At 36.0% G+C, this 11,819-nt stretch overlaps 4 protein-coding genes across 4 annotated transcripts; 2 read left to right on the top strand and 2 right to left on the bottom strand.

The window, feature by feature from the left end:
* Positions 1 to 154: 154 nt before the first annotated feature.
* LOC141816083 (protein CYSTEINE-RICH TRANSMEMBRANE MODULE 9-like) lies at positions 155 to 883 on the top strand. Its single transcript, XM_074703916.1, has 3 exons — positions 155 to 260; positions 345 to 513; positions 677 to 883. Exons 1-3 carry the CDS (start codon positions 224 to 226, stop codon positions 720 to 722), a joined length of 252 nt encoding a protein of 83 aa, XP_074560017.1. The 5' UTR covers positions 155 to 223; the 3' UTR covers positions 723 to 883.
* A 2,364-nt stretch (positions 884 to 3,247) lies between these two features.
* On the top strand, positions 3,248 to 5,607 carry LOC141816040 (putative pectinesterase 8). The gene is made up of 5 exons (XM_074703871.1): positions 3,248 to 3,594; positions 3,758 to 3,929; positions 3,996 to 4,202; positions 5,043 to 5,302; positions 5,445 to 5,607. Exons 1-5 carry the CDS (start codon positions 3,248 to 3,250, stop codon positions 5,605 to 5,607), a joined length of 1,149 nt encoding a protein of 382 aa, XP_074559972.1.
* Positions 5,608 to 6,787: 1,180 nt separating this feature from the next.
* LOC141816089 (uncharacterized) lies at positions 6,788 to 7,674 on the bottom strand. Its single transcript, XM_074703922.1, has one exon. The coding sequence runs from the start codon at positions 7,561 to 7,563 to the stop codon at positions 6,892 to 6,894; it is 672 nt and encodes a 223-aa protein (XP_074560023.1). The 5' UTR covers positions 7,564 to 7,674; the 3' UTR covers positions 6,788 to 6,891.
* Positions 7,675 to 10,246: 2,572 nt separating this feature from the next.
* LOC141816039 (putative mannitol dehydrogenase) lies at positions 10,247 to 11,807 on the bottom strand. The gene is made up of 5 exons (XM_074703870.1): positions 11,775 to 11,807; positions 11,233 to 11,388; positions 10,700 to 10,793; positions 10,417 to 10,430; positions 10,247 to 10,330 (listed from the first exon to the last, which is right to left on the bottom strand). The coding sequence occupies exons 1-5, from the start codon at positions 11,805 to 11,807 to the stop codon at positions 10,247 to 10,249; spliced, it is 381 nt and encodes a 126-aa protein (XP_074559971.1).
* Between the last annotated feature and the right edge of the window lie 12 nt (positions 11,808 to 11,819).

The following is an 11,819-nucleotide window of genomic DNA, read 5'->3' as shown; positions in this document are numbered from 1 at the left end:
CCCACCTGCCTTTCAGTTATTGGCTGAAGCTTTTAGATTGTCTTCTTTGACCCGTCCTCGATCGAAACGTGTGTTGACTAACACCTTCCTGTCGGTCCCAGTATTCAATTAAATAATTTAACAAGAAAAAAGTTATATATATCCCTCAACTCATTCCACTATGTGTATCATTCAGATTTGCCATTAATCAGCTTCTCATTTTTGTATTTGATCTTTCAAGACCATGAGTTACTACTCCCAGCAACAAGCTCCTCCTCAAGGTATTTATTCGATTATCCTCAAAAACTTTTTTTTTTGTTTTATTAATTTGTTAACATGAATATCCATATCTGTAAATCCTGCAGCTTATCCGTCCCCGCCCACTTCTTACCCACCACCGGCGGAGCAGGCCTACCCACCGACGACGGCGCCGCCTCCACCTCCGGGCTATCCGACGAGAGACGGCAAGGTGAATCAGCAGCAGCAGGTTCCCGTCGAGACGAGCAGCCGCGGCGATGGATTCTGGAAAGGATGGTGAGAACGAAACCGAGAATTATTTTAAATTTTATTTATTTATTTATTTATTTTCCTGACCAACAAAGATAAAACAATTAATCTGTTTCTGGCACTTGATAAATTTTGTTGGGGATAAAAATTAAAATAGTTTCTTAATTTGTATAATTTGTTCGATTTGCAGCTGTGCTGCCTTGTGTTGCTGCTGCGTTCTGGATATGTGCTTCTGAGGAGGATTCATTTAATTTTCTGCTATTGTTATGTGTGTATTATATTAATTATATTGTTGATATTGAGTTCAGATCTATGTGTAAGGTGTGAGCCTCAGCCTGTGAGGTGAACTGTTACTGTCTTATTTATTTATATATATATGTTCTATATAGTTAGTGGATTGTTCTTGCTAACTCTTGATTGATAAATTTAGTTATTGTATCCAGTTTGCCAATTTGTTATAACTTTTTTTTAAGTAAAAAAAAACGATAGGGCCGGAATTATTGCAGAAATAAAAGGTAGAAACTGACTTCTCAGCTTCCTCAGTTAAACCTTTCTTTTTAATTCATCACGTCAGATATTAAAATATATATACAAGCAGAGATCATTTCCCCTTATTTGACTACTGTAGTGTCTGTGAGTTAAATATGATGGGGTAGTTCCAGCATGTGACTTAATTTATATTTAATTGGACTTTTAGTTGGTGTCTGAGTCAGCTTCACTGATTATTATTTATTTGCTTAGTAAGAAGTAAAATAAAGGAAAATGTGATCAGTGATGGAATCTTTTGACCCAAAAAAGTGCATGTGATCGGAGAATGCGTATATGATTTTAATCAATGTTCTGAAATATTCTGGATCGCTAATTAATTTAATGTTCAAATCGACTGTCGAAAGTTAAAAAGAAGTAAATGAACCCTCCAAGAATAATAATAAAAAATCTAATTTAATCAGAATTTTGATTTTTATTGTATTTTGTTCATGAATATTAATCATGAATTCTGCCACACCATTTCAATCACTTGACCCCGATTATTTATTAACTCAATTTAATATATAAATAAATATTCATTCATTCTTTTTTTTAAAAAAATAATAATTGGTGATAATACAATATTTTAATTAATTTATCCTTATATTTTTCATAAATAAATACATATTTTATAGTATTTTTATTTACCGAACTAATTATGACCTGTACCTCTTCTACAATCAAATAATTAAAAAGCTCTTTTTCTAAAAAAAAACTCTTATTTAGCATTTCAAGATATTTATCTTAGTTTCATAAATTGATTAAAAAAAACCTTAACTCAAATCGGATCTGAGTTGTTTTTTTTCCCATAAAACATAACCCAAATGTTAATTTAAATAAAATCGGATCCAAACTCTTTATCTACGAAAACGTATCCCAATTTTTAACTTTATATTCGCTTCATAATTAATTTGAAATTTTCTTACTTTTTTTTTCCATAAAAACTGTCCAAGTTTTACTTTTATGACTGGTTCGTAATTATTTCTTAAATTCCTCAAATCGAATCGAATCTAACTATTTTTTTTCCATAAAAAACGAGCCAAATCTAACGAACAGAAATCTTACGAAGGACCCTTTCCATCCGTCCGATCCATGGATATCGAATCCCGACGGTAAATTAATTACTTGCCTCAGACCGGGTGATGAATTACGAGACTATAAATAAAACAACCGCCGCATGTGTTGTCCACAACCTCTGTTCGCCTTCTTCTCCATCGAGAGATCCGTAGAGAGAGAGAGAGATGGCAGACGCCACCACTTCTTCCTCCGTCCGCCCTCGCTGCGACGGAGCGACCGCCCCGGCCGTCGTCCAGAAGCTGATGAGGAAGCTGACGAGGAAGCTGATGAGGAAAGTGAGGAGAAAGAGCCATGTGCTGTGCATGACCACGACGACGAGGCCTGCTGCCTTCCAACGCCAGTATGATCCTTTGAGCTACTCCAAGAACTTTGAGCCGACTTCCGATCAATTGGACAATGATTTCCAGCATTTTAATCACACTTTCTCCTCGAGGTTCGCCCCTGCTGCTGCATCTACTTGGAGTTCTTGTGATAAGCAGCGAGATGTGGTTCAGTAATTTTCTTTTTTTTTTTTTTTTGGGAATAGAGTACGTGGATTTGATGTTTTGTTCTTCTTGTATTTTCTGGTAGATTAGTTGAGATGTCGGTACTGTATTTGTTTTATAACAATGCAGAAAATTTAATATTTTAGAAAAACTAAAAAAAAAAGAACTGTATTCTCAGTTGCATTTGTCGGAACAATCATAGGTAGAGGATTGAAGAAGTCACATTTAGAAATTAGGATAATGCTATCACAGACTAAATCCCTGATACCCTACGACTGCAATGATGTCTACAAAACAGAACTCTGTGATGGACCTTTACACAGATCTACCAAATGCCAAAGTTAGATTGCGCTAACATTCAAATTCCTCACTCAAAAGACTCCCTGAGCATATTTTTTAATAGTATATATATATATATATATATATATATATATATATATATATATATATATATATATATATAAAGTTTTTTATAAGATAATTTATAAAATGAAAAATATTACAACTAAGCATGGTAGGCTACTGACATGCCTATACCTTCAAGAAACAGGAGAATTAAGCACACACATGCATCCTCTCCAATCATATATATTTATATAAATATATATATACATATATAAACATACACATATGCACACCTTCAATGCGTTGATGTCCTTTAATTCCTTCTCATGGCCAGTATTTCTCTTGCCTCCTTCTTCTCCGTCGCCGTCGCTATCCTCGCCGTGCTCCTCCTCGCTTTCATCGAAGAACCACCTCCCTTCAATTCCCTTTTCACTTTGGATTTCTACGAAAATTTTCTCCAGCATTGCAAGCACCATCATCACCATCACCGCGTTGAGTCTCCTTGTGACGACTTCCCGCCGGACTTTCCTCCGACTGACACCGAAACTGCCACGTTCCTCTGCGTCGACGGCAACGGCTGCTGCAGCTTCACCACCGTGCAGGCGGCCGTGGACGCCGTCGGTGACTTTGGTCGGAAGAGGAGCATCATCTGGATCAACCACGGCATCTACTAGTACGTGGACACGAGTAATAATTATAATTAAAATTCTATTATAAACGAGCAGTGGCAAATAATTAAAATTAAAAAGGGGGGAAAACGCCCTTTTGATATTAATTTCCTTTTCACTCGAAGATTTTGATATTTATTTTTTTGGTTAATCGAGTTAATTAATTAGTGAGAAGGTGACAATACCGAAGACAAAGCCAAAGATCACGTTCCAAGGCCAAGGCATGTACACGACGGCCATTGCCTGGAACGACACCGCCAACTCCTCCGGCGGCACGTTTTATAGCGCGTCCGTCGCAGTCTACGGAGCAAATTTCATTGCCAAGAACATAAGCTTCATGGTAATTAATTAATTAATTCTATTTATTAATATATTGAATATAAAAAATATAGATATATACGCGTAGAATGTTTCGCCCATCCCGAACCCGGGCGACATGGGAGCACAGGCGGTGGCGATAAGGGTGGGGGCCGACCAAGCGGCCTTCTGGGGCTGTGGGTTCTTCGGAGCGCAGGACACGCTGCATGACGACAGAGGTCGCCATTTCTACAAGGAATGTTTTGTTCAGGGCTCCATCGATTTCATTTTTGGTGATGCAACATCCTTGTACGAGGTATATATATTATATTCGATTTAGCAAATAAGTGAAGTTAATGTTAATATATATAACACATATATATATATTTTTTTGACAAATTACAATCGCCTGATTTCCTCCTTAGTAGGAGCTAATTAAGTTTCCAAATGATTGGATTGGATTGGAGTAAAATTTACATGTTTTTAATAAAAATAAAAAAAGTGGATTTGAGATATTTAAAAATGTCATAACATTATGCATGGTTGAGACGTACGGAGCCTTGTTTGAATACTTTTTTAAATTGAAGACAAATTCTATTTATTAAAGTACTGCATGGTTAAGAAGTTCTGATTTTTGATGTTTAATAGATTAGAAGTTTGCTTGTGAAGAAATAAAGCGTGCCTGACACATGCATGGGATGGGTGGGTAGTTCATGAGAGCCCCGGCCCCTGAAGATAACATGTCCTGATTCCTAATTAAGCTAAGTATGAAATAAGCCTGGCCATTCTCATGCATCAATATTATATATATTGTCGGCCTATTCATATAATCTGCAGTCTACAAAACTAATTACAAGAAGAGAACATTTCGCACAATTCTTTCTAATTAGGACAGACTTGAATTCATCGATGAAATTAACTTACGCGATGGTAATCTTAATTAATTTTCATATACAATTTTTAAGTTATAACATTTACGTACATGAAGCTAGCTAGGGGGCTTTAAATTAAACTTTATATATGTAGGTAGGAATATAATCATATCGCATGAAGGCACCAATCAATCATAGGATTCAACCCTTGTCTTTAACATTTTCCTTAATCCATACCGACTGCCTGCACTTATTGTTTAATTTCTCCTCCTCCTCCTCCTCAGAACTGTGAAATGCTATCTATCTCAGCTCCGGTACCCACCGGACTAAAGTTTATCGACGGCGCGGTCACCGCCCATGGCCGCACAGCGGCGGACGACAACACCGGCTTTTCCTTCGTCAACTGCAGCATTGGCGGCACCGGGCGGATCTGGCTGGGCCGGGCGTGGGGGCCCTTCTCCCGCGTCGTCTTCATCAACACCTTCATGTCCGACGTAGTGGCTCCGGAAGGATGGAATGACTTCAACGACCCCAACCGAGACCAGTAACTAGCTAGCTAGTTCTCTAGCTCTGACTATAACATTATTTTAATTAATGGAATTTTCATATTTTTCTTCACTGTATATATAATTGATTTTTTTGGGTGGGGAATATATATAATAAATATATAATTTGTAATATTTCAGGACTGTGTTTTATGGTGAGTACGAATGCAGTGGTCCTGGTGCCAGTGGGGCGATGAGAGTGGCTTATGCAATGAAGCTGAATGAAAGTGAAGTCGCACAATTTCTGAACATTTCATTCATTGATGGAGAGCAGTGGCTGCAGCCTTTTGACTCTCATCTATAAAGCTTTAATTTATTGATATTAATATAATATTAATGAAGCGCTTACGCTATCTACGTGCATTATATTTTTGAACTTCAAACTTTGGAAAACATCATTTCAGTTCAATTTTATTGGATTTATTTTAAACTTACTTCACTTTTTACTTCAGTTCAGTTCAGTTTAGTTTTTTAGTTTGGTCATCGAAATTTGAACAGTGATGATGCCATTTTGATTGACTCTTTCAGTCTGGTCTGTCTTTGTTTGTTGTTGCTTTCTCATAGGTAAGAGACATGCAGATTGACTTTCACCCGTTACTTTTGACTCTTTGACTCTTTCAAACTCATCGTCATATTTGACTCGATCCTGATAATGACTTGGACCACTTATCTGGCTCACAGTAACACTTCAATGGGTCTGACCCATTCGTATAGATTAAAAAATAAATAAATAATTAAAAGGGTATTTGCTCGATGTAATTTGCCTCTCTCAATTCGTAATTACGTGTTCCTCATTATCAAAAAAGCTACCAATAGATCGACTTACAAATTTGTCACTAATGGATAGGCTGAAAGCATCGATCTTCCTCCCATTCCGTTCAATATAAATATTTATAGTTTGTCTCATCAAATAATATAATTGCCTATATATATATATATATATATATATATATATAATGATTCGACATAGACAATGTAAAAATACAAACGAAGAACAATTGATGAATATTGAGAGATTCTGACTATGATAGAATTTTTGTATAACTTTAGTCATTATCACTGATAACTATTGAGAGATTCTGACTATTAAAATTTTACAGTAGTTTAATTATTTTTTAGTCAACATGGTTGAATCTCCAACAATTGATGACGTACGACCTAAAATATAATTAAAGCCATGCTAATGAGCACTACATTAATCTCGACGCTTGAAAAGTTCAACCTGATAATTTTATCAATATTAATATTATTAAAAAAGCAAAAACCAAAAAATAATGAACTAGTACTTGATGGGGAGGGGGCATAAATTAACACATCCACTCATTCAATGACTTGTGGGTTTGTCTTTGCCATTTGTGTGGTAGTTCATCTTTTGCCTCTTTTACACTCAATAATATTCTCCTTGGACATATATAAAAAACTAATATGTCACCATCTTATATATATATATATATATATATATATATATCATCTTCTAGAAATATTCCATGAGTAATCAATATATCTATAGGAGATGATGATGATATGTACATGCATGTCATTGATTATATATATATTACATAATTCTATCCTTATCTATATATAATTCTTAAAAGTAGAAGTCATGGTCGACCTTAATATTAGGGTTGGAGGTTGGACTCGTCGTTGGCATCCATTGGGCGTACATGGCATCTGCGAAAAATTCATCACCCAGCCCTAAATTTGCACTCGAGTTATTCGACTCCGGAACAAAGCTTTCATTTTGCGAAGCTTGTTGCTGCTCTGGCGCATGGCCATGGCCATGGCCATGGTGACTTTGTTGTTGTGCATAGTATTGGAATTGCTGTTGGAGCTCCAAGGGCATCGCGCTTGGTCGATGAACCGAAGATATTGGCTCATTGAAATTGTAGCCCGTGATAGGTTGTATTGGATCCATCATTGGATATGGGTACGGCCCCGACATGATGCCCGTGAATTGTTGGACCATGGATCGAAAGTTGGCCGTGTCGGTGTTCAGCATCGTGGTCGGGGCTCGTCGTGAGGCTCTGGTTCGCCTTCGACCAGCTGACTTGCCTACTCGACCTTCGATGTTGGGTTGCGTCGTCGACGATATGCTGCCCTTGGCTGCGGCTAGGCCATTGATTGTCGTTGGACTCCTCGATGTGGCTGCGACAATTATAGAGTCTGATGCATCGGCGGAGGGCGGCGACGATGACGATTGAGTCCAAAGGCCGAGTGGAGCCCATTGGGTCTGACCGGAGGTGGTGTCGCTCGTAGCCATGGATGATGATGATGAAGAATTGAGTTAATTAATTAGCACTGGATCGATATTGCACTAGCTAGTAGTGTAAGAAGGGGATGGTTGCAATGCTTGGAGATGGATTTATATAGGGATTCGTGGATGTCCAAGATAAATCTTGGCCATTAGATTTCATCATGGACGATGATGAATTACCCAACCGAGGGCTGGATTTGTTCGGCCCCATGGCTTCTAGATGAATTGAAAGGTTGTGGATTCGAGGAAGTTTCGTTTTGACTCGTGCACAATAGACTTGGTGGGATAAAGAAGTTCGCTGCTTCCTTCCTTTCTTTCTTTTTTTGCTGCTTCAGGAACAAGCAAATATTATTTATTTGTAACTAAAAAAATAACCATGAATATTAATTTTAGATATGAATTCGAGTGCTTAAAATTTTGATCGGAAGAAATGGCAACAGGTGGACAGGTCAAAATCGGGCTCACCAATTGTATCTACGAAGATAAAGATATGATAGGTCACCAATTTGCACGAGTTTCAAAATTCCTAACACGCATCAAATCACATCAACCTCACTTTTTTTTATATTAATTGTCTTTTGCCACAACCAACTCCAACTTGGTGTTCCAATTTCTTCGAGCAACAATTTAATTTAACATGAGTAGACATTTTATCTTATAACAGAGTTTACCCCTTTTTTTATAAATTGTAAATTATATTAGTGACGAAAATTATTCACATTTATTTTTAAAAATTTCAAAGAGTGAATCTATTATTATTATTATTAGCATATTAGATACAAGCATTCTGAAATAAGATATTTTTTTGACAGTGTCAAAGAGAGGCACGTTAAACTGAAGGAAGAACGAAGGGGTAGCAGAAACGATGGAGCCCGCAGCTGCGGAAAGTGGACGACTTGCTGATGCTATGGATGACGTCAAATGGGGAAGGTTCAAAGTAAGCTCGTTTGACCGGTCGTTGGATTGTAGCGGTAAGTGGTTGAACCGGGTCCAGCAGATCAATTAGGGAGATGGACCGCGCGCGATCAGCGGTGAACCGGTCTCTGTGCCGGCTCCCGAGGTTTGGACTGTTGACTCGTGATTTGGTCTTTTATTCTTTTATGTGTTTGAGCAATTGAATTACTTTCTTAACTTTTTTAAAGATTATTTTGACTTATTTGGGTGTCAAAATGATGGCTTCGAACGAACAGGAAGACTTTGGAATGTGTTAAAGTCAGATAAATTGTAGACTCATTCAAAGTTATCCAAATTAATTCAACAAATTAGTCAAAATATTATTAACATTAGATGGCCCCCAAAATAAAAAAAAAAGAAGAGTTTCTAGATAGTTTGACGGTTAGATCAACAGTTTGAGATGTCTGTTAAAGTGAATCATCCTATTACATTTGATCTTGTTACCACTTATTCATATAAATTTGTAATTTTTTTTGGAAAAAAAAATAGGGAGTATATTCGCTAAAGATTATAATCCAGCGTCTCTAAATTTTATTAAATATCATTAGTTATTGAAAAGTATTTTTATGAGACTGAATATATTATTAATATAACATCAACTAAATTATATAAAATAGTCATATTAAACAATGTATATCGTTTTTATAGTGCAATTGCCGGCTAAGTTAATTATTGCTCTCTCAAAATCCATGCTTCATTAATGCCTTATTAAAAGTTTTTTTTTCAAATACCCTTATCACCTTAAAAAAAAAGAAATGAAAAAAATCACTGAATGTAAAAAAAAAAAACATATAAAAAATACTGCATGTTATCGTTTAGACATCAATTGAACCAGTAGAAGGCAATTCAAGCAGTGAGGGTCAAATGAGTAGGACAGGTCAGATGGGTTATTCATTCAAGATGAGCTATTTTGTATTTGGAGACCGATGGTTTGGAGCAGCTATAAATGAATTGTTAAATAAATTTTTTTTGAATAATTCGTTAAATTAAATAAATAAGTTTAAATGTATATGTGTGTTAATATTCATAATCAACGTTAGTGAACAGTATTTATAAACAATATTTGTAAATCAAATTTATCAATACAATTTTTATCAACATACTAAATAAAAAAAAATTCAAAATGCATAAATATAACTTGAATAGAAAGCTTGAACCAATCTAAACTCATAAAAAAATCAAATCAAATTTAAATAATCAATTTAAAATTTTAATTCATTTTAAATTCGACTCTATTTGATTTGATTATCTTATTGAACATTATAAAGTTTAACTTGATTTAACTTTTTTACGGCCCTAATTAGGAGAGCTGAAAGGAAAAGGCAAAAGAACCAACAAGAATGGCCCAGTCAAACTTGTTAAGCTTCATAGATTGATAACGATGTTTTTACTTAATTTATTTAACCAACTTGGAAATTGGAATAGTTATCTTATTTCTCAGAACCAATCTCATTTTACCATCTCTTTCTTTCGACATTTCTTGCACACATTGCAGTCTAAGTAAGAAACCAAATCATCAGTATTGAGAGCACTGCTAAAGTGCATATCATAATCATACTGATCGCAGAGCATCAGTATTCTTTATTAGGACAACGAACTATCCCCTAACATATTTTGAGGTAACAAGTAGTAAATCAATAGACACAAATATTGACGAGCAACATATCTGTAATACTACTCCAGACCTCATTCCAACTCGTTTAGGCTTCAGTTAAGGAGTTACCAATTTTGATAATTAACGATCGAAGCGATATCTCACATCAGCCTTTGCAAGCCGCTCCATGTCCTTATTCAAGTAGTCGATGCGGATGAGCTCTATCTATATATGTCTGCGGCGATGTTGCGCTTCCCTGCGAAGTCTATCATCTCCTGCGTTTCTCTGATTCCTCCAATGCAACTACGTGCCACGCTTTTCCCACCTGAAAACAAAAAACACATTCATGAGAAGGAAGTAGTAGTCAGACATTCCCTATCGTTTTTGATTGATCGTTTCAATTATTTAACTCAATCAACAATTATATCACTGATAATATTTAAATCACACCATGTGAGACCGCTGAGCGGGCGGATTTTACAAAAAATATTCAATTCACTATTTTAAATTCAATTGCTTACCAAAAATTAATGTGAAGACTGGAAGCTGCAGTGGCTTCTCGGGCGCGGCGCACCCACCATGATCATATTTTACCATGAGTTTTCAACAGAAGCAGCAATGGCAATGGTGTGATAGCATGATCAGCTGAAACAGGGTTAATAATACCATCCATGGTTCCCATGGCAGCCTGCAAAACAGGCAAGAAACACATGGACGAGTTAGTTACAGGGGTGGATGTTATTCAGTTTGCAACCGTGAATTGAGAACCAATATATGTTAATCAACCAGTTTTGGAACAAGATGTCTATTGAAAATAATAATAAAAATTATAACTTAACGATTTGTTATTGATCAATGAATATAACAAATAAACAATAACTAAAGATCAAACTAATAAACAATTTATCTGTATGTGCATTCATTTACAAATAATGAAAATTCTTAACAATTTGCTTTAAGTTTTTGTAAATTCAATTTTACCTAATTCACAAACTGAGATCAGATCAAATTTTTTGGATTTGGTTTATCTGATTTGAGATTAGAGATAAGCAATAAGCACCCGTAGGTTACTGATATTCTCTGCATAGAAGAGAAGCATTTGCTTGATTTTAATGCTAAACTCACACCAAGAAAACATCAGCTCCCAAATGCTCAATGGCCTCCTTCTCCTTCTTAGGGGAAGCACTTATTACAGTGACCTTCATCCCGAAGGCCTTGCCGAACTTGACGGCGATATGGCCCAGACCACCGAGATGCTTCCCGGGAACGTCGAGGCCGTGTTGCTTGGGCGGCAATTTAGATTGAGAATTAATGTGCAGTAAATAGAGGAACAATATCCGGTATAATTATTTTGTGAAGTTTAATTATTTAAAAGAGAATTATACTTTTTGCCACTTAAAATGTATTTGCTGTTCTATGTTAGGACCCTTTAAAATTTGTATTATTATTACTAAAAACTCTCCTATTATTTATGTATTAAGGGCAAAGTATATATCTATTTGAAACTAATAAATTCTTTCATAGTGGTTGAATGGAACTCCGGAAATAAAAGGCAAATTGTAAGACAACTGAAATCAATAACCAAAACTTAAAGCATATTTAATTTAAAAAACACTTGTTTTAGCACGCCCTAGATACTCGAGCCAAGCAAACGTAGCCCAAGCCAAACCCAGGCCGGACTATGCCAGATCGACAACTTCATCTAAGGATTCAA

This window comes from Curcuma longa, unplaced genomic scaffold (assembly GCF_044706935.1).
Source record: "Curcuma longa cultivar G26 ecotype Majalengka, Jawa Barat unplaced genomic scaffold, ITB_CL_G26_1.1 contig_14126, whole genome shotgun sequence".
Lineage (NCBI taxonomy): Eukaryota > Viridiplantae > Streptophyta > Magnoliopsida > Zingiberales > Zingiberaceae > Curcuma > Curcuma longa.
The sequence above is the reverse complement of the archived record's forward strand: the minus strand, read 5'-3'. Positions and strand labels throughout refer to the sequence as shown.